This window comes from Triturus cristatus, chromosome 10, assembly GCF_964204655.1.
Source record: "Triturus cristatus chromosome 10, aTriCri1.1, whole genome shotgun sequence".
Taxonomy (NCBI): domain Eukaryota; kingdom Metazoa; phylum Chordata; class Amphibia; order Caudata; family Salamandridae; genus Triturus; species Triturus cristatus.
This window is the reverse complement of record NC_140593.1, coordinates 571428976-571452180: the sequence shown is the minus strand read 5'-3', so window position 1 is coordinate 571452180 and position 23205 is coordinate 571428976. Positions and strand designations below refer to the sequence as shown.

At 47.3% G+C, this 23205-nt stretch overlaps 1 protein-coding gene across 3 annotated transcripts in view; it reads right to left on the bottom strand.

Moving 5' to 3' along the window:
* Window positions 1-23205, bottom strand: part of ABCC1 (ATP binding cassette subfamily C member 1 (ABCC1 blood group)) — a 1390768-nt gene that overhangs the window by 487687 nt on the left and 879876 nt on the right. For all 3 annotated transcript variants that reach the window (XM_085632083.1, XM_085632084.1, XM_085632085.1), the window contains one exon: window positions 18222-18348. In XM_085632083.1, coding sequence (XP_085488209.1) covers window positions 18222-18348 — 127 coding nt within the window. The remainder of the gene's footprint in view (window positions 1-18221; window positions 18349-23205) is intronic.

Below are 23205 nucleotides of genomic sequence, written 5' to 3'. Positions count from 1 at the left end.
TGCATTACCTATTATCTGATCCTCTTGGTTTTACCTTAACGGTGGAGCAGAAGGGTACCTGTGGCTGCGACAACAAGTCTCCGCAGGATACCCTTCATTTTGTTTTGTTATGCTCATTTTATACACCACCTAGGCGTAAGTTCCTGGTGGGAATTTTGAAAAAAGCCAAGTTTAGACATGCCAAGATCGCCTTATTGTTTTTGCAAAGGGCCAATGATGCATATACCTTGTCCTGTATTATGAGTTTTATTAAGACGGCGGTGAGGATAAGGAATTCGAGAGAGATGGGTTGATTGTAATGCCCTGTATATAGAAATCCTGGATAATGAAAAGAAATGGCATGATTTGAACTGTCTTTTTAATGTGTTTTAACTGTTTTATGTACTTTTATAGCATCTTTATAAGTGCCAAATAAAGAATTATTGATTGACTGTGGACCAGATTACAGAAAAGGTGCGCAGGGAAACTATTCAAGGCTTGGCACACTTAAGGCATAAGTAAACTACTACCGCCATGTAAATTAGATAGCGGACAGCATTTAGGCACTTCGGATATGGAATAGACTACCATATTAAGGATGTGTGATTAAAAATGATTAGGGTCAATCGTACATTTGCTTTCATCTTAACACTATATGCTAAGTTGTATTTACTAATGATCCTTCTGATCCCCAAGATTGTAGACAAACACTGCAAAATAAATATAGTAAATGTTTTTGTCAGAGCAATTTTGGACCACAAGGACAGGGTTCCATTTATCACCTGCAGATAGATTCTTGGACAAAACTGCCTATCTCCCAACACTCCCTGTCAAACGGTGAATAGCTCAATAAAAAGAAGGTGAGACCCACCCGCTCTTTTCTCACAAAATAGAATATTTCTTTTGAGGCTAAGGTGATATATTTGCCGTGACCCCAATAATAATACTGGGTACGTTTGTGTTTCCCAAAGAAATGTGCAAAGTAGCAAGAGTCCATTCTCTCTCCTTCTGACCCTACAACTTCAAGCAAGATTACGTAGCCAGCAAAAGCACCGCTTCTCCTACAGACTTTGCAGGCATTTGGTGGCAAAAAAAACACAGGCCTCAGTTTCATGCCTGAAGCCCAGGCACAACATGCCCATATGAAGGAGGTCTTCACTGAATTCCAACGGGAGCATTTTTCTTAGGGTTTGAAGTTATAATTTGGTGGTAACATAGCATCTCTGTATTTATTTTCTAATGAAAAAAAGCACTGGAGCAACTGCCAATTATGAGGCCATGGCACATGCATTGGCCTCTGAGTGTTTCTACAGCCATAAGCATGTATTCAGTGCCAAGTCCAAAGTTTTCTGTACCCATGTTGATGCCTAGGGAAATTTCAAGGGACTACAAACCTAGGTAAGTATTCATTGGAATTTTGAATCAGAGAGACATAACCGAATCAAATGTTATCCTTCTAGAAACCTCCACCCACTCCTTCCCATGCTCAACAGACTTTTGTATTATATCTTTGAAAGCCAATGCTTTGGTTCATGTGGGTCAGTTGATGCACAGGTAGGGGGAGGGTTTGAAAGGGGGGGGGGGGGGGGGGGGGGGGGGGAGTGCAGGTGAAAGGTATTCATACTGGAGTATTTCAGCCTTCAAATATATTTATTACTCTATGAAGCGGATTTTGCCGCTTAAAGAACAAGTTACTTACCTTCGGTAACGATGTATCTGTAAGAAACATTAGTTAGTTAGATTCCTCACCTTAGAATAGAATATCCCCAGGCATCAGACTGGATCCGGAAGATTTTTCGTCAGCAATACCCCTTGCGCGTCGCTAGGCGTCGTCTGCGGCTCCGCGTCCGTCGTCGGCGTCGTGCGCCGGGATGACGTCGTCGGAGTACTTAGACGCCGCCCTCGCGCGCTGACGTCAGTTCTTGTACATAGCCTTCCGCGCCAGGAACGCAGAGCCATGCAAAGACCGACACTGGTGCCAAAAATAAAATCTAGGGGCCTGAAAGGACAACCTTAACCCTAGATGTCAGTTCGCAGAACGGGGAGGATGGGAGGGTCGGTGAGGAATCTAACTAACTAATGTTTCTTACAGATACATCGTTACCGAAGGTAAGTAACTTGTTCATCTGAAAGAAACACGTTAGTTAGATTCCTCACCTTAGAATAGATACCCAAGCAATACCATCCCCGGTGGTGGGTCTGCGAACCAAGATCACACCAGAAAGTCCTGGAGGACAGAACGGCCAAAGAAGCCATCCCTCCGGACTTGGCTGTCAAGGCAATAATGCCTGGCAAACGTGTGTAGCGAAGCCCACGTCGCCGCCTGACAGATGTCCTGCAAAGGGACTCCCCGTCCCAAGGCAGTAGTAGCCGCCGTGGCCCGAGTAGAATGGGCGCGCAGCCCAACAGGAGGGTCCTTTTTAGCCAAGGAATAGCAGATTTTGATACACAAAACGACCCACCGAGAGATGGTTCGTTTGTGCACAGCTTTTCCCTTCTTAGCGCCCACGTACCCAACAAAAAGCTGGTCGTCCACCCGGAACTGTTTTGTGCGGTCCAGATAGAAGGAGAGCGCACGTTTTGGGTTCAGACGGTGGAGCCTCTCTTCCTCTTTGGAAGGATGCGGAGGCGGAAAGAAGGTGGGCAAGGTGACAGACTGCCCAAGGTGAAATGGAGTCACCACTTTAGGAAGAAAGGAGGGACGAGGCCGAAGGACAACCTTGTCCGGATGAACAGATAGAAAAGGAGGCTTTGAAGATAAAGCCTGGAGCTCACTCACCCGTCTAGCCGAGGTGATGGCTACCAGAAAAGCAGTCTTTAGAGTTAGAAGACGAAGAGGGCAATTGTGAAGAGGCTCAAAGGGAGCGCACATCAGGAATGTCAAAACCAGATTCAAGTCCCACTGAGGCATTACAAAAGGGACAGGAGGAAACGTGTGTGTAATGCCTTTGAGAAAGCGTGTAACCACAGGGGACTTGAAAAGAGAAGGCTGATCAGGAAGCCGCAAGAAGGCGGAGATGGCAGCAAGATAACCTTTCAGGGTGCCCAGGGCAGAGCCCTGCCGGGCAAGAGAAAGAAGGAAGAGGAGAACCTCAGAAAGAGGGGCGGAAAGGGGATCCACAGCCTTTGCTGTGCACCATGCCACAAATTTGTTCCACCGGCAGGCGTATACCGACTTTGTGGAGGGACGCCTGGCTGCCAGAATGATATCACAGACTTCAGGAGGCAAGTCAAAAGGCATCAACTGCCGCCGCTCAATCTCCACGCATGGAGGTGGAGGCTGGACAGGTTCGGGTGGAGGACCGTCCCCTGCTGCTGCGACAGAAGATCCTCCCGAAGGGGCAGACGTATCGGGGGATCGGTCAACAGACTGAGTAGCTCGGGATACCAGTATCTTCGTGCCCAATCCGGAGCCACCAAGATGACTTGGGCCCGGTCGTGCCTGATTTTCTTCAGCACTCTGGGCAGAAGTGGTATAGGCGGAAAGGCGTACAACAGACCGCAACTCCACTCGTGACGAAAAGCGTCGCCGAGCGAGTGCCGCCTTGGAAATTCCAACGCGCAGAACTGCTGACATTGCGCGTTCTCTTCGGTGGCGAATAGATCTAACCAAGGCTCTCCCCACTGCTGAAAGAGGCCTTGCACCACTTCGGAGTTCAGACGCCATTCGTGATCCATCATGCACCGGCGGCTGAGTTCGTCTGCTCTGGCGTTCAGAGAGCCCGCCAGATGTTGAACCACCAGGGTGACGCCCTGGTGTTCCAGCCATGTCCAGAGGCGCAGAGCCTCCTGACAAAGGGTCCACGACCCCACCCCGCCCTGTTTGTTGCAGTACCACATGGCGGTGGTGTTGTCCGTGAACACCTGCACGACACTTCCCCTGACAGAGGGAAGGAAGGCTTTCAGTGCAAGCCGGATCGCTCTCAACTCCAACAGGTTGATGTGGAGACGAGACTCCGCCGGAGACCAGAGGCCTCTGATCTCCGCCTCTCCCATATGGCCACCCCATCCCAAGAGGGACGCATCCGTCACTACGACATGCTCCGGTTGGGGAAGGGAGAGGCTCTTGCCCTTGACCCACTCGCGGTCCGTGAGCCACCACTGCAACTGCTGTGCAGTACCCTCCGAGATCAAGACATGGTCGGACAGGTTGCCGTGATGCTGGGCCCACTGAAACTTCAGGTCCCACTGCAGAGCCCGCATGCGCCGCCTGGCGTGATGCACTAGTAGGATGCAGGAGGCCATCAGCCCCAGAAGCCGCAACACTAACCTGACCGAAACCCGGGATAGAGGCCGAAAGATGGGAATCAGGGCCTGTATATCCCGGACCCGCTGTTCCGGTGGATGGACCCGGAACTGCGCCGAATCGAGAACCGCTCCGATGAAGAGGAGCTTCTGAGAGGGACTCAAGTGTGACTTCGGCACGTTGATGGAAAACCCCAGCAAATGCAGGAGATCCGCCGTAGTCTGGAGGTGGGAGACGACTGCCTGGGGCGAGCCCGCCTTCAACAACCAGTCGTCGAGATAGGGGAAGACTGGGACCCCTGATCTGCGCAGATGAGCTGCGACCACCGCCATCACTTTCGTGAACACCCGAGGGGCACTGGTGAGGCCGAAGGGGAGCACGGTAAACTGAAAGTGCTCTTGGCCCACCGTGAACCGCAGGTAACGCCGGTGGGCCGGCAGGACGGGGATATGGAAATATGCGTCCTGCAAGTCCAACGCTACCATCCAGTCTCCAGGGTCTAGGGCAGCTAAAACCTGAGCCAACGTTAGCATCTTGAACCTTTCCTTTCGGAGGAAGGCATTGACGTTCCGGAGGTCCAAGATAGGGCGCAGGCCCCCCTTGCCCTTCTTGGGAACCAGAAAGTAGTGGGAATAACAACCACGACCTACTTCTGGACTCGGAACGCGCTCGACGGCCCCCTTGGCCAAGAGAGCCGAAACTTCCTCGCGGAGAAGATCCAAATGATCCCCCGAGATACGGTGGTGCTGCGGTGGCATGGCTGGAGGGGTCGTCTCGAAGGGGAGGGAGTAGCCCCTTCGGACGATTTGCAGCACCCACCTGTCCGATGTTATGGACCGCCAGTGGAGCAGGTGATGGCGAACTCTGCCGCCCACTGGCGTGGTATGGGCCTGAAAGCTCGGACTAGGAAGGCTTTGAGGCGGATGCTGCCGGGGTGGATGTGGGCTGACCACGTCGGCCTCCCTATCCGCCACGGCGGAAGCCACGTCCACGACCGCGCGCAGGTTGGTTCTGCGGCTGGTGGCTTTGCGAACGTGAGGAGGCGCCCCTTCCTTGGCCACGAAAGGGGCGAAAAGCGGAGGTGTGCGCCCGCGGAGCAGAGAGGCCCAAGGACTTGGCCGTAGCCCGGGAGTCCTTAAAGCGGTTCAGCGCACTGTCCGCCTTCTCACCAAACAGGCGAGTGCCATCAAAGGGCATGTCCATGAGGGTGTTCTGGACATCCCCGGAAAATGACGTGGACCGCATCCAGGCGTGGCGGCGGAGCGCCACCGTGGTGGAAATCGCCCGACCTAGCGAGTCCGTGGTGTCAAGCCCACATCTTATGGCGTGCCGTGCTGCATCCCTCCCATCGGCCAGAGCCTGGGTAAGACGCGTCCGGACCTCCTCCGGACACAGGGGCAGCACGTCCTCCACCGTACCCCACAGGGAATGGGAATAACGGTCCAAGAGACAGGCGGTATTTAAGGACCGCAGGCCCAAACTAAGGGACGAGAACAGTTTCTTGCCAAACTGCTCGAGTCTCTTGGAATCCCGGTCCGGCGGAGCGGTCGGGAAGGAGGATTGGGAAGTAGAGGCCTGGATAACCAGACTCTCGGGGGTGGGGTGTTGGGACAGGAAACTGGGGTCGCCCGGAGCAGGGCGGTGGCGCCTGGCAACGTTCCTATCCACAGGAGGAACTGTGGAGGGCTTGGACCAGGTGCCCTGCAGAACGTCAGTGAGGGCCTCGTTAAACGGCAGCAGAGGCTCAGTGGAGCTTGCTGAGGTTTGAAGCACCTCAGTGAGGATGTTGGTCCTCACAGCCACGGCAGGCAACTCGAGCCCAAGGGCCTCAGCCGCCTTGCGCAGCACCACAGAAAATGCTGCACCCTCCTCCGAAGCCACGGTCGGAGGAGAAGTGAATCCAGCGTCTGGCGAGGTGTCCAGCCCGCTGGCCTCCCCCAGTTCATCTCCCCAGTCCTGAGAAAGCTGTGACTGAACAGCCAGAGGGTCCTCGAACCCCTCCCAGTCGCCCCCTTCTTCCGATTCCTGATAAACAGGAGGAATGATCGGAACCGGACTGTAGAGATGGTAGGTCTCTAGCGGCGTCGGATGCGGCGTCGGCGGACGCCGTGCCGGCGTCGGGTCCGGATGAGGGCTAAACTGGGGCGTCGGCGTCACAGGCGGCGGCGGCGGCGGCGACGGCGTCGGTGGTTCAGGCGTCGGCGGAGGAGTGACTAGGTCAACCGGCGTCGACTGGGGCCCAGGCATGGGCCCCGCGGGGACCTGCGGCGTCGAGACCGGAGTCGTCGACGGCGCCGGGGCCGGAGCCGCCGGCACGCGAGGTCGCCCAGTCGAGCCCGCGGGGCCCGAAGGCGCGCCAGCGGGCGTCGACGGCGGGGCCAGGCTCCTCATGGCCGAGAGGAAGGCACTGATCTCCGCCGGCGCCGCGTCAGTCCCAGGGACCGGAAGGTATGGGGGCGGACGCTGCACCTGCGGCTCCGCCGGAGCCGCGGGGGTGGAACCACTTGGACCCTCGGCCGAGTCGCGCGACCGGCGAGGGGAGTCCGAAGAGCGATGTCGCCTCTTGGACTTCTTTGAGTGTTTGGACTTACCCGACGACTTGGAGCCCGACGATCGATGGTGGCGTCGGCTCGGGCTCCGCGAGCGATCCTTGGACCTCCTCCTGGACCGGGATCGCGCACGACGCGGAGCCGAGTGGCGAAGCTCGAGAAGCTTGCGGGACCGCTCCCGCCTAGCCGTCGAAGTCAAGGCCTGACAGTCGTTGCACGACTCCGCGTCGTGGTCGAGGCCTAAGCAGTAGAGGCACCGGCGGTGGTGATCGGTCACCGACATCAGTCGATGACAATCTTCACAAGCCTTGAACCCAGGCATCCTACCGGCACCAGATGTCGACAGACAAGGATCAAAAATGATCAAAAAGATTTAGTCAAAAAAGACTAAAAGGGGTAGCTCTCCCGGATCTGCGCTTACTGGCGCGGACAAAAGAAGAACTGACGTCAGCGCGCGAGGGCGGCGTCTAAGTACTCCGACGACGTCATCCCGGCGCACGACGCCGACGACGGACGCGGAGCCGCAGACGACGCCTAGCGACGCGCAAGGGGTATTGCTGACGAAAAATCTTCCGGATCCAGTCTGACGCCTGGGGATATTCTATTCTAAGGTGAGGAATCTAACTAACGTGTTTCTTTCAGATGCTCAAAACACATTGAAAAATAGAAAAAAGACTTTTGAGGATGCATCACCTTACACAATGGGCACCTATGGAGGATAAACCAATGGATGAAGTGTTCTAAGATGCCATTTAGAATAAAGCATAAAGATGGCTTCTAAAGGTAGGGGCAATTGGGGAATTGTATAGTTATCCTTTGATCCAGGAAACTAGCTGGCATATCGGAACGAGTATAAACCCGACGTATCAATGTGAGCAGACTGTATAAGATGTTGAAATGAAAATATGCAGATGTATGGAAAATGAACATTAAGTTCCTAAAATGCCAATAAAGAAATAGATTGTTTTTAAAAGATGGCTTCTAAATAATTTCTTTTCTGTGAATCTTTAAAAGCATTATAGCATACATATATTTTGCTCTCTCCTTCATGCTAGCATTTCAGTTTATGAAAATATACAGATTGGAGCACTAATGTATCTAACATAGTTACACTTCCCTGAAATGGTTAAACACTTACTGGCAAAGTGTGGGCAAAATTCTTTCCATTATCCTGCTGATGGCAAAACTTTCTATTCGATAATAATTGTATGTGTTCTCCTTATGAAGCCCTATGAACTAAAAGTTAGATTAAGTGCACGACGGGAATGGTGGGTCACCGCAGCACCACAAGTGCAGGGCTTAAAAATGTAACAAATGGGACTCTGGTGGTTGACAAATAACATGCTCGGAAAAGAGGTGGATTATGCATGAACACAAAACGGAATGGAAGTTTTGCTTTTTTTATAGTATTGCTTGCATTCAATGAAAGCAGTTACTTAAATGGATCTCTATAGTAGTTTTACTTTGTGCTTATGAAAGTGATAGTTGGTGTAAACGGAAGTCTATAATTAAATGAGATTTAGAAAAACAAGTTACTTAACTTCTGTAACAATTTGTTTGTAGATACACAGATTTTCTACTTTGCGAATATTCCCAAGGCGTCAGACTGGTTCTGGAAAATATAAAAGCTGTTCCCCTGCATGTGGCACCGTAAAGTTCCACGTCGTCGTCCCTCTCTGTAATTGACAAGTGTAGCAACAATATATAATCACCACCCATGCACCCTTAAGTTTCTTGCTTTCTAGGTAGTCTGTGCCCCCAGACGAAAAGCCCAATTACAGGTTGTATGATCAGTGCGAAGATCTCTAAATTGGGACCTTTTTATATTGAAAAAAAGCCCAGTTAACTTAACAGTGAGGTGGAAGGATTGGTGAGGAATCTGTGTTTAAAGTATCCTTAGATAGTTATCAAAGGACTGGTGCACACGTAGCAGCCTAACAAATATCCAGGACAGAAAGCTACATGCATATGCAGCGATAGAAGACTTGGCCCGGTGAAGTGAGCCCACAAGCCTTTTAGAGGCTTTCTTCGTCTATGTGTAGCAGAACTTTATACAGAGCACAATCCATCAGGAGATGACCTGTTTTTGCACTGCCTTACTCTTAGATGCTTGAAAAACCCCTAAAAAGAGCTGATCAGTCAATTCGCTGTTCCTAGGTACAATCCATATGGAAGCTTAGTACCCTCTTAGGATCCAAAAGATGGAGCACATCCTTCTCCCTGAAAGGATGAGGTTGAGTAGAGCATGCCGGAAGGGTGATAGCCTGCAAATATGAAAAGTGACCACTTTAGAGAGAAAAGAAGCTCGGGCCCCAACAACTTATCTGCGAAGAAAGTGGTATAAGGTGGGTAGACAAAGAGCTTCAGTTGGCTCACACATCTAGCCTAGTATATGGCAATGGGAAAGACTGTCTCCACCTTCAGAAGTCTCAAAGGAACACTGTGCAGCAGCTCAAAAGGACTGCTCATAAATTATTTTTTTTAAAAAGAGGGTTAAAGTTCTACTGAGGCATCAGAATGGGTTTTGGCAAAAAGTGTTTGCAGACCCTTCAACAAATCTTATCACAACAGGTGATTTAAATAACAGAGGATAATCCGGCAACCGCAAAAACATCAAAAAAGCCGATAAGGAGACCTTAACAGGGACTAAAGCAAGTTGCTGCAGGGCTAGTGAGAAAACCAAAATACTTCAGACAACTTTGGGTGTAATTCATCAATTTCAGTGCCATACCAGTCTACAAAATACTGGTGTAAACTGATTTTGTGGGAGGGCACCTTGCTACCAAGATTGCATCAACAACCTCAGGAGAAGGTTGAAAGAGGTCAACTGCCACCACTCAATCTCTAAGCACAAAGATGCAAATTCTGCACTCTTGGGTGCACTACCCTGACCTGCAGCTGAAACACAATATCCTCCCGAAGCACTCGCTTAATCAGAGGAAAGATGCTCATGCCCAGGATTTCTGAGTAGAACACTCTTCTTGCCCAATTCTGTGCCACTAGGATGACTTGGTCCTGGTCGTTACAGATCTTCAGTACTCCGGGGAAGAGAGGCAATGGCAGGAAGGTGTACAGTACTCCTGTGCGCCACGTTCAATGGAAGACTCCTCCAAGATAGAGCCACTGTGCAAACTCCAAAGCACAAAAGTTGTGACATAGCAAATTTTCCGCACTGGCAAAGAAATGAAGTCTGTTTTCGCATTGCTTTAGAATTACTTGTGCCACCTCCAGGTGAAATTGCCATTTGTAAACCGCTAAGCACCTGCAGCGGAGTTTGTCCACCCTGGAGATCCTGCCAGGTGATTAACCACCAGAGAAACTCCTTGCCGGTCAAGCTACTTCCAGAGGCGGCGAGCCCAAGGCCCCAGCCTTCCCTGCTTGGTGCTTTAACACATGGCGGTGGTTTGGTCTACGGGCACCTGCACCAGCACCAGCCTTCATCTGATGGTAGGTAAGAAGGCCTTTAACACTTCGTAAATCACCCTAAACTTCAACAGACTGATGTAGAGCAGTCTCCACCAGAGACCTCTGATCTCTACCTCTCCCAGAGGGCTCCTCAACTCAGTCGTGATACATCTCTGACCACCAGCGGGTCTGGTTGTGGTAAGTAGAGGGGCCACTAACTAACCCAATCGTCATCTAGTAGCCACCACTGCAGATCTTTGGCAGTCTCCTACAAAATCTGGATATGATACGCCAAATTACCCTTGATGCTGTGCCCACTGGGATTAAAAGGTCTCACTGCAGATCTGGTTTGTATTTTGAGCCTTAAAGTCATCCACACTTAGATCATGCACTGAAACTTTGGGATCATAGTCTGAATGTTCTAGAGGGAAGACCCAAATCTACACAGCATCTAGGATGGCTCCCATGAACTGCAGTATTTGCAATAGTCAAGTTTGACTTCAGCACTCAAAATCTAGCTTTATTTGGTTTTCGTTTTTAGATCACAAAACCATAAAAACACAATTTCACAGTATACATCACAGTTATTCCAGAACAACCAGTTAAAATCAATTATTTAAAAAAAACATCAGAATTTGATAGTGTTCAGGCTGCACGTTAGCCATTAAAAACATTTCACAATATGAATCATAATTATCTAAAACACCCGATTAAGATAAAAAATTCTCTATTTTTAATTCCACTTTTCTTAAAAGAGCAGTGTTTCTTGTAAAGCATTCATTATCTAAAAAATGCAGTGCCAAAAAGGCAGGGCGACATGGACTTAAACCCTAGATTCTCAAGATAGGTAAGATCCACCTCTTTCTTTGGTCCGAATAGTATTTACTAAACAAAACGTGCATTGTTGATTGGGGTGAAGATCCATCACATGGGCAGTTTACTAAGTTTTTGGACCAGTCGTTTATAATAGGGAAGGCTACTGATCGATGGAAAAGAAGTTGCGTATGGTTGCATTACAGTAGTAGAGAGAATCAACTGGTTCGTTTGTACTGTCGGTTTGAAAACCTGTGTGTCTAATTTCCTCCAGGTGAGTCATACATAGTTTTTTAAAAGCATTTCTAGAGATTGAACAAATCAGTGAAGGATTAAGAAAAAAATTCAGGTTGCCCCAAATCCATCATAAAATCTTTAATATATTTCAGCCACCTAATATCTAGGGCTTGGTCTAACTTGAGGGTGTCACTTAGAACGTTCTGTTTGAATGTTGTTTTTGATGAGGTCCAGATTCGGTGCCACAGTAAAACTGGTTGCACTCTTATTATGTCTGTAATATATTGTAACCCCAGCTCTGTATGGCAAATATAGGTTGACGAACAGGGGACAGCCAGTAAATACCGTAAAAACGCATTCTCCCCTCTCTGTATTTCGGATACATTACAGTATCCCCAAATCCCAGCCCCGTATATTGCTGTACTGACACACTTGGCTTGGTAGATCCTAATCAACTCCGTTGGGGGCCTCTTACCCAACTTCTGTGAAACCTTTACCAGACCTGTTGCAGTTCTCATAAAGAGAAGTTTCCTAGCCTTTATGGCCTGTTGCCACGTTCCCTTGTTATCTATAAGAATGCCTAAGTAAGGACTTTCTTGTTCTCGACAAAAATGGTCCTCTGATTGCTACCACCCCTCCCACAGTTCATTCTAAAAGTTTTGGTGACGTTCATTTTTAGGTCAAGGCTTCATATACTCCTATCTATAAAGGGCCCGGTGTAACTCTAATGGTGTTTGGGTCATTATCACTGCATCGTCTGCATAGAGTAGGGTAGGTATGGATCGTTTATGTATCTGCGGTAAGTCCTGGCACCCTTCGAGCAGGACTCCTTCCAAGCCGTTGGTATACAAGGTAAACAAGAAGAGTGCCAGTACACAGCCCTGTCTGACCCCCCTCCCCTCTCCACTGGGAATGGTGCTGTATATTCTCCGTTCGGTCTATAGCGTACCCTAGCTCTTGCATTCAAATAAAGTTCTTATGATTTGGATTAAGGGAGGGTCAACCCACATTGCTGCAAGGATATTCCATAATTTATTGTGGCAAACACAGTCGAATGCAGTGGAGAGGTCTACAAAAGCTAGGTACAGTTTTCCTTTTTTCACTTTAGTGTATTTCCCCATTAGAATTGTTAGATGGAGGCCCTGTTCTATTGTTCAAAGGCCGTCCCTAAAGCCAAATTGTAGGTCCGATATTACGTTATCTTCAGCCCACTGCTGGAGACGGTTCAATATAATGCAGGTTGCCACTTTTCCCACCGAATCCATCAGGGAAATCGGACGATAACATGTTGGGTTCTATCACCTTTTTTAAAGATTGGTACCTTAAGTGACTCAGACCAAGTTCCCATGAGTGCAACTTTGCAAGAGGCTGCGAGCACTTGTTTTTTTAAAGGGCCCCATAGTTCTATGTTTTGTTTAAATGTGTCTGCAGGTAGCCCGTCTGGGCCCGGTGCCTTTCCACCCTTGCTAGCTTTCTGAGCAGATTGTACCTTTTCTATGGTAACTTCTAGATTAATTGGAAAATCTTGTGTTAGAGGACCAGAAGTTACAGGACACCCAGTTGTGCTTCTAACCTCCTTTTGTCTTGCTGACCATTTTGGAAAAATGGTCTACCCACTGTCTTTAATCAATTGCAATTTCTATGGTTGGTGGTCTCTTCAGATCTCAAAAAAGGAGAGTTGACCACACGCCAGAAGGCAATGCTATCCCCGTCTGTACTTGCCTTATGTAAATCAGCCCGGATACTCCTTTTTACTTCACCTTTTCGTATTTTCACTGCTTGATTATATACCTTCCTACACTGCCTTATTTCAGCTCCATCCCTTTTTTATGTAATGCATGCTTTAATCTGGTATAGGCTTCTGTACATTTGTTGTCGAAGCACCCATTATTCTTCTTTTCCACTTTATTTCAACGTTTAGTGTGTTCCTAATTATTTCTGCATAGGAACCCAATACTTCCTCGTATGGTGTACTCTTGTCCAGACATCTCAGAATTTGTTCCAAACTATTCTCTACCACTGTTTTGATAATTACAAGTGGTTTTACCTGTGCCCACTTTAGAGAATAACTTTTGTTTATCTATTACCAAATCTTGTATAGATTGGATTCCCCTAGTATGGGCTCCCTGTATTTTTGTAGAAACCGATATAGCCAAACTTAAGGGAAAATGATCGCTAAGAGCGTTATTGTGTATTTTAAAACTTAGTAGCTTGAAAGCAAATCTATTTGGAATTGTTACAAAATCAATAATTGTACTTAACCCTCTCCCATTGAAAGTCTGAGTGAATGGAATAGGTGACAAACTCAGTACATTTGCAAAACCCATATCTAGAAGAAATAAAATCTCGTTCAAAACGTCTCCGTGTGCACAATGTGAGAAATGAGGTAGGTTACAATCATTTTTACTTGTTAGTCCACATGTTGCATCATCACTATGTGGACACAAAGCAGTATTAAAATCACCCCCCCACACACAAATATTACATTCTCCCTACTATCTTTCTGAATGTCCTGTAAAGCACTTCAGCACTCTAATAGTGAAGATGCTCCCCGTCAAATGGTGATGGTGGACTACTGCCTCAGACGAGCTCAACCTCAGCAGCCAGTTGTTGAGGTAGGTGAAGACTGAGACCTACAAAAGTGTACGGTGACAGGAGTCATAACTTTAGTGAATACTTAAGGAGCACTGGTGAGACCAGAATGGAGCACTGTGAACTGAAAATGCGCTTGGCCCACTGTGACGGTATCTGTAGCCTGACCGTGGCGAAATGGAAAGCCTTTACTGTAACAGAGGGTGAAATTGCTGGTGAAATGGTCTTGTAGGAGCAGGAAGGCCCAAGCAACATGCTGTGCCTCCGTTCTCCTTGAACCGCTCCAAGGCAGAGTCTGTCTTCACGCCAAAAAGGCGAAAGCCATCAAACGACATGTCCATTAAGGATACCAGTAAATTCCTGGAGAAGCCTGTGGACCTCAGTCAGGCATGGAGCCAAAGGGCCACACTAGCACCAATTTCTCATCCTAAGCAGTCAGTCACACCCAATCCAGAATGTATGACAAATAATGCCACGTTGCAACAGTCTAGCGTAGTAGGGTAAGGGGTTTCCGAAGATCGTCTGGAACATCCAGTAATACTTGTGGCATGGTATCCCAAAAGGCATGAGAATAGTGACCCAGATGGCAGTTGGCATTCAAAGAACGGTGGGTAGCTGCAAATCTAGAACTTCTTGCATTACAGGGAAAGAGGTGCTTTCACCTGTGGCGGAACACATGGTCAGTATCTGGGAAAGCATCCAACCCACTGACATACCGATGTTCTTCATATCCATTTTCCTCATCATACTAAATAACAATTGCCCCCTTCATTCTAGTTATTGTTTATGTCAGTACTAAAAAGATTCTGTAAATTTTGGGGCCTGCTATAGGGCAAGGGCAAATTATCGGAAAGGTTGCTTAGTGGATGCGTGCTGGTCGGAACCAAGCACGATTTCAGTTAAAGTAAATGTGGCTGGGAGTCAGATAGCACTATGGGCTGTACATCATCCACTGGTGTCGGCACAGAGGGTAGACAAACAGGTGGACTGGAGTCCTCTGCGGATACTTGGGGCCCGGGGATATACAGTAAGCAGCCGGTTAAGTGCCATACTTGCGCAGCATTGCCCCTCTAAAGAACTTTATTTGCTGCATCATCACCAACAGACCAGGAAATTCAGGGTGCGCTTGTTCCAAGCTCAGAATCTGCTCCAATGGAGATTAGAAGGGAGACTGGGTGGCACGCGGACACCCTTGCACCCTATCTGGAGCCTGAGCGAGGCGAGAAGGGGCAGATTACATCAATGTCTTATGTTTTTTTTTTTTACTGGACTTACCTGAAGACTGCAACCATGACGGTAAGCTGCCACAGGAATGACTTTGGGGACAGGACCTTTTTTTTACTTCGAAAGGCTGTGGCGTGGAGTCCATTGTGTTTGGGGACGTAATGTTTGGCCTGTGATCCTGTATGGCCTTTGGGTTCATGTGAGGCAGTCTTCGGGAGTCATGCTCCAACCCAAGGCACTATAAACAAACTTTGTGAAATTCCATCACAGATATCTGTTTGCGACAGTTCCTGCATCGTTAAACACGGTTTCAGAGGGGAGGGGGGGTGAAGAGAGACATTGGATAACTGAGAAAAGCACAAGGAGAAGCTCTAGAACCGTCAGAAGGCACGGAAAGAAAGGGACTGATGTCAGCACACATGGGTGGTGCCTCCATGTGGCTCCGTTAATCACTTCTGTAGTGGAACAATACAAATGCGTAGCCGCACAACGCCACCTGCCTGCACGCAGGAGTACTGCGTTTAAAGTATCTGGATCCAGTCTGAAAATGGTGAATATTAACAAGGCGAGGAGTATGTGGTTAGAAGTATTCATCAGAAAAAGATTACTAAAAGGACCAATTATCTTCAATGTGTTCACATTTATTACAAGTGGATGTTAGAAGAAGCTGTGCAGTGCATGTCTATAGCATCACTGGAACAGAGAAAGCCCAGACAAGCACAATTGAAGATCTTTACTGATCCTCAATGGTGATGGCAATGTTAAACGTATTTTAGTTGCCACACAGCAGCTAATAGCGCTTTGTCAATAAGCATCATAAGGTTACAACTATTGCAGGGCCAACAAATATCAGCCTTTACTTGCTAGCCCAAGGTGTGATCTTTAATAATGTGTGGTATTACTAGACAACCATATGCAGGGATCCTCAGAAAAAGAATATAAAAAAGCTACATCTTGCATTTAGTTACCAAATTCATTAAATTAAAATAAATAACATTTACAACTTGACCGAAATGTTACACTCCAACCTGTGATCCTAAACTCTTGGGCAGCTTCAGGTTCTTTGCAGTATAACTAGGAAGGTGATGCTTACAATAAAGAAAGAAGCTCAACTACCCTATAACCACATAACATTCCTTGGGGTCTGGTAGATATAGCCCACGAAGTGCAGCCGTGCGCCAGGTAGACATTTTGGCACAAGTTCTAACCTTTCAAAGGTCATGTTTTACAATGTCTAATTCTATACATGTTTCTTTAGTTCTTGTAATCAGGGGCCTAGTTAAGGCTCCACAACCTCTGAAAAGGCAAAATTGGGGAGTGTGTGGGGTGAATGGGGGCACACCACACAGACAACAGGGTTAGGCATAGCTATTTAGAAATAAAGGGTTAGAGACTTTCTCTCTAGTGATGTCCCTTACACACAATTACAGCTGTACTAGCTGAGGTCAGTGCATTTTCTGTGAGGGGACTGTCTGCTATAACAGCACATTTGAAGATTTTTCAATCCACATGGCCGCATATAACATTTCAAACAAAAGCTTTTTCCTAGTAGGTTACAACTTCACAATTGGCTTAGGGACTGATGAACACATTCGCAAACAAGGGAAGTGTATCTGCATACTGATTGGTTTGAGAACTGTTGTGTAATATGCAATGAAACAAATATACAAATAGGTCACACAACTTTCCCATCCACATGGCGTTGCAAGATGGCCTGCATTATAAATATTAATAAGGCGAGTCACAATAGGAGACAAACCCCCCCCCCCCCCCCCGGCCTGGATTCAAATGCAGTGATGGATGCTTTGCATAGAACAGCAGACCCCCATCCCTGTATTCGTGTCCCCAAACAGGTACCATTTCTTTTAAAGAAAGAGCAACCAAAATGCTTCCCAAAGGGGAAGAGGAGATGCCTCTTCAGTCTATGCTCTCCAGACAATGTAATTAATTTCCACACCTCAGACTCGTTAACTTCCAGTTCAGAAAATATTTACATACCTGTTCTTTCAGAGTGGATGCTGCCCATAAACTGCCGCCACAGAAAAGAAACTGCTCAGGGCCGCGCTGGCCTATCTGGCAATCAGGCAGTGACCCATGGGCAGGACAGACAGGTCATCGTGTAGGCTGTTTTGTGGCTGCGTGTGGGCTTTTTTATGGTTTGCTGGGCCAGTTTTAACTTTCGATTTCCCAGATTTTAAAACTAACTTTGCAAGCTAAAATCCATGCAGTCTCCAATCCAGTGGGTCTTTACAAGTTCAAAACTCCTCCAAATTCAAAATTGGGCACTTTTTTTAGCCATCTAATTTACTAATGAGGGGGCACTTTTATTTTGGTGCCAGGGTCAATTTTATTTCCCAGTCCGGCACTGAAAATGTCCCAAGCTCCAAGGTCAGAAACTGATCTAGGTACATCTGCATGAACTGCCATATTCAAACTAACATCTGGGCAAGACTCATTCCATAAAAACCTTTAAGAACTTAACTTTGGAGACACCAGTGCTTGAAATGGAAATATCAAAGCACAAGTGCTCACTCTTCCCGAGTAGCTATTTCCTACTGAGAAGTGCTGGTACTCTACCATTAAACATATTGCACCAGTGCTGCGAAACAGTGGTACTCTGCCTTTCAAATGAAAGAGCAGGTACACAGTAGCTGCCTATTTAAAGCACCAGGGGCCATGCTTCTTCCTTCTTTAAAAGGATTGTATGAAGTGAGGCATAAAGAAGCTCATACTGGTTTTTTTTTATTAAGTGACAAAATGTTGATACTTGTTTAATGAATGAGGCCTCATGTAAAATATTGGGACTACAAGGAGAAAAACTACATGTAAAAGCAGACACTCCACGTATGTTATCATGAAATTGAAATAACTTTTAGTGACACAATGGCATCATGGCACTTTGGGGGGCAGGGAAGCGCTGACAATATCAAAAAGAGATTGTTTCAGGTTGTGGGCCTCAACAAATAAAAGCCAGAGATTCCATCACTGCCACTTATACATCACATTTATCAGCAAGATAGTAAGTGCAGCCTCAAATGCATCACCTTCCAATCTACCTACAGTCTAAACTTCTTGAAGGTGATCAGAATTGCACATCAATTGAGGTTACCTGGAAAGAACAATGAATTCCGGCCATATCAAGTTACATATTATAGAAACAACAAAGAATTTCATACCCTTCCTGTCTGGGCTTTGTCAGCTTCAGTCAGTTTCCAAGCATCCTTCTCTTTTTCAGGCTTCTGCAAATCTGTTGTACTATTTTGGTGCAAAGACTTGCTGGCTTCAGATGATGAACTTAATTGCCTGTTACAGGAGCACAAGCAGTTCAGTATGATGATGTTTATATTTTCTCTAAGATCGCAATTCTCCATAGTAGGGAACATTTGTCAAACATACCAAAGACAAGAGTGAATATAAAAAAATATTTTTATTTGTAAGTGCAACACAACCATAACTAGTAGCTACCCCAGATTATATATAAAAAGACAGACACATGCTATTGGTGTAAAATAAAGTTGCCCAATAACCCATATTAGAGTCACTATACTAAAACTCATTCAAGTGTTTCTCAATGAAAATGTAGAATTCCTTGTTATTAACAGTCTAGTAAAACTGAATTGAGAACATCCGCTCATTTTGTTTGTTACAATGACTTTACACAGGGAAACAACTCTAATAGTCATTATGCTTATGGGAGTATACCTATTTGCACAAATTGCACAAATGTAACCTTCTAAATCCGGGTTTTGGTTCCATACATTTTCATAAAAAAGCATAAAAACATGTGGCAAAACCATACGTGCAGATGTGCAGTATAATATACTATTTATTTCCTTTGTTGAGGGAGGGCAGGGCTATTATGATCCATTCAAAGCTTTCTCATGAGTCATGTCGTCCCCACTCTCAACGATGGTAATAAATAGCACATTACACCCTGTTGACACAAACCAACTAGCCTTTGGTTAGCAATTTCTATCAACAGATCACCGCAATGACAATATTGTACCACATTCCTTGGTTATGGATTATGAATTGCCACAAATAAACAAGCAGATGCACAGTGCAATAAGCTATTTATTACTATTGCTGAGAGGGGGGCAGGACAATGACACATGAAAGCTGAATCCTTCATTAAGTTGCTAAACTCATCCCCTCCCTTAAAAATGTTAGTAAAAAAGAATCACACACACACAAGAGTGTCTGCAAGTATGTTTTATACTCGTGTTTTTCTTGAACATATATATATATATATATATATATATATATATATATATATATATATATATATATATATATATATACACACATATATATATATATATACACACATACATATACACACACACATATAGATACACACACACGAAAAATGCCAGAGAATAAAACATACTTACAGAGTATAGTAATATTAGTATAGTTACTCTAATAAGTGTAAGTGGGCAACTTTATTTTCACTCAAATAGTAAGGGGATTTATCTATATATTCATATTTCTATATATCTATGTGTATATATATATTTCTATATATCTATGTGTATATATATATATATATATATATATATATACACGCATTCATATATATATACATACATACATACATACATATATACATATATATATATATACACACACACATATATATATATGTATACACACACACATACATATATATATATACACACACAAATATATATATATCGTTCAAAGGTTGCCTCTGCTTGAGAATGGACTGTTGATGTCAGATACACTGACATCAATATAACAGAGTGGCAAGTTTTATGCATGGATCGTAACAGCAACATGACCGGAGGCCCTATGGAGGGCTTGAAGATAATGGTCTCCATATGGAACCTATTGAGGTATTATTTGAGCGTCTAAGGACTTCCAGTCCCAGAAGGCTAAGGAATGTAGGAGCCCATTGAGGGCGATAAAGCATTCAATTACGGGACTCTCCTTACACGCATCCGATAGGAGGCAAGCCAACCCGTGATCAAGGAGCAATCTGCTCCGAAAACCGTAAGGAAATGGCGCACAAAATATCTGGAAGCGTTGCTGTTAGCTGAATAAAGGACTGTGCTATCAGAACAAGTTACTTACCTTCGGTAACGATATATCTGTAAGAAACATTACTTAGTTAGATTCCTCACCTTAGAATATCCCCAGGCATCAGGCTGGATCCGGAAAATTTTGTGTCAGCAACACCCTTCCGCGTCGCTAGGCGTCGTCTGCGGCTCCGCTTCCGTCATCGCCATCGTGCGCCGGGATGACGTCGGAGTACTTAGACGCCGCCCTCGCGTGCTGACGTCAGTTCTTGTACACAGCTTTCCGCACCAGGAACACAGAGCCATGCAAGAGACCGACACTGGTGCCAAAAAATGCTAGGGCCCTGAAAGGGATGACCTTAACCCTAGATATCGGTTCGCAGAACGGGGAGAATGGGTGGGTCGTGAGGAATCTAACTAATGTTTCTTACAGATATATCGTTACCGAAGGTAGGTAACTTGTTCATCTGAAAGAAACACATTAGTTAGATGCGTCACCTTAGAATAGATACCACAGCAATACCAACCCTGGTGGTGGGTCTGCGAACCAAGATCACACCAGAAAGTCTTGGAGAACAGAACGGCCAAAGAGCCGTCTCTCCGGACTTGGCTGTCCAGGCAATAATGTTTGGCAAACGTGTGCAGTGAGGCCCACGTTGTTGCCTGACAGATGTCCTGCAAGGGGACTCCCCAGCCTAGGACAGTGGTAGCCGCTGTGGCCAGAGTAGAATGGGCCCTCAGCCCTACAGGAGGTTCCTTTTTAGCTAAGGAGTAACATGCCTTGATACACAAAACGACCCACCGAGAGATGGTTAGTTTGTGCACCGCTCGTCCCTTCTTAGCTCCCACGTAACCTACAAAGAGTTGGTCGTCCACCCGGAACTGCTTGGTGCAATCCAAATAGAAGGACAGCGCCCGTTTTGGGTCCAGACGGTGGAGCCGCTCTTCCTCTTTTGAGGGATGTGGAGGCGGAAAGAAGGTGGGCAACGTCACCGACTGCTCGATGTGAAAGACAGTCACCACCTTAGGAAGAAAGGAAGGACGAGTCCTGAGAAAACGTTGCCTGGATGGACAGAAAGGAAAGGAGGCTTGGAAGAGAGAGCCTGGAGCTCACTCACCTTTCTAGCAGAGGTGATTGCCACCAGGAAAGCAGTCTTAAGCGTCAAAAGACGAAGAGGACAATTATGAAGTGGCTCGAAGGGAGCGCACATTAGTAAATGTCAAAACCAGATTCAAATCCCACAGAGGCATTACGAAAGGGACAGGAGGAAACATGTGAGTAATGCCCTTGAAGAAGCAAAAAACAGGGGATTTGAAAAGAAAAGGCTGATCAGGAAGCCGTAAGAAAGCAGAGATAGCTGAAAGATAACCTTTGATAGTGCCCAGAGCTGAGCCCTGCTGGGCCATGGAAAGAAGAAAGAGGAGAACTTCAGAAAGAGGCGGAAAGGGGATCCACAGCCTTTGCTGTGCACCATGCCACAAATTTGTCTCACCTGCAGGCGTATACAGATTTTGTGGAGGGACGCCTGGCTGCCAGAACAACATCACAGACTTCAGGAGGCAAGTCAAATGGCATCAACTGCTGCCGCTCAATCTCCACGCATGGAGGTGGAGACTGGACAGGTTCGGGTGGAGGACCGTCCCCTGCTGCTGCAACAGAAGGTCCTCCTGAATAGGCAGTCGTATCGGGGATCGATCGACAGACTGAGCAGCTCAGGATATCAGTACCTTCGTGCCCAATCCGGAGCCACCAAGATGACTTGGGCCCGGTCGTACCTGATCTTCAGCACTCTGGGCAGAAGTGGTATAGGCGGAAAGGTGTACAACAGACCGCAACTCCACTCGCGACGAAAGGCATCCCTGAGCGAGTGCCGCCTTGGAAACTCCAACACGCAGAACTGCTGACCTTGCGCATTCTTTTCGGTGGCGAATAGATCTAACCAAGGCTCTCCGCACTGCTGAAAGAGGCCTTGCGCCACGTCCGAGTTTAGATGCTATTCGTGATCCATCATGCACCAGCGGCTGAGTTAGTCTGCTCTGGTGTTCAGAGAGCCCGCCAGATGTTGAACCACCAGGGTGATGCCCTGATGTTCCAGCCATGTCCAGAGGCGCAGAGCCGAAAAAGGGTCCACGACCCCACCCCGCTTGTTGCAATACCACATGGAGGTGGTGTTGTCCGTGAACACCTGCACTACACTTCCCCGGACAGAGGGAAGGAATGCCTTCAGTGCAAGTCGGATCGCTCTCAGCTCCAAAAAGTGGATATGGAGCAGAGACTCCGCCGGAGACCAGAGTCCTGATATCCGCCTCTCCCATGTGGCCCCCCCCATCCCAGGAGGGACGCATCCGTCACTACTACATACTCCGGTTGGGGTAGGGAGTGGAATCTGCCACTGACCCAATCGCGGTCCGTGAGCCACCACTGCAACTGTCTTGCAGTGCCCTCCGAGTTCAAGACACGGTCGGACAGGTTGCCCCGATGCTGGGCCCACTGAAACTTCAGGTCCCACTGCAGAGCCCGCATCCGCCACCTGCCGTGATGTACCAGCAGGATGCAGGAGGCCATCAGACTCAGAAGCCGCAGCACCAACCTGACCGTAACCCGGGATAGAGGCCGAAAGATGGGAATCAGAGCCTGAATATCCCAGACCCGCTGTTCCGGAGGATAGGTGCAGAACTGCTCAGAGTGCAGAACTGCTCAGAGTGCAGAACTGCTCAGAGTGCAGAACTGCTCAGAGTGCAGAACTGCTCAGAGTGCAGAACTGCTCAGAGTGCAGAACTGCTCAGAGTGCAGAACTGCTCAGAGTGCAGAACTGCTCAGAGTGCAGAACTGCTCAGAGTCCAGAACTGCTCAGAGACCAGAACTGCTCAGAGACCAGAACTGCTCAGAGACCAGAACTGCTCAGAGACCAGAACTGCTCAGAGACCAGAACTGCTCAGAGACCAGAACTGCTCAGAGACCAGAACTGCTCAGAGACCAGAACTGCTCAGAGACCAGAACTGCTCAGAGACCAGAACTGCTCCGATGAAGAGGAGCTTCTGGGAGGGACTCAGATGCGACTTTGGCACATTGATGGAGAACCCCAGCGAATGCAGGAGGTCGGCCGTAGTCTGGAGG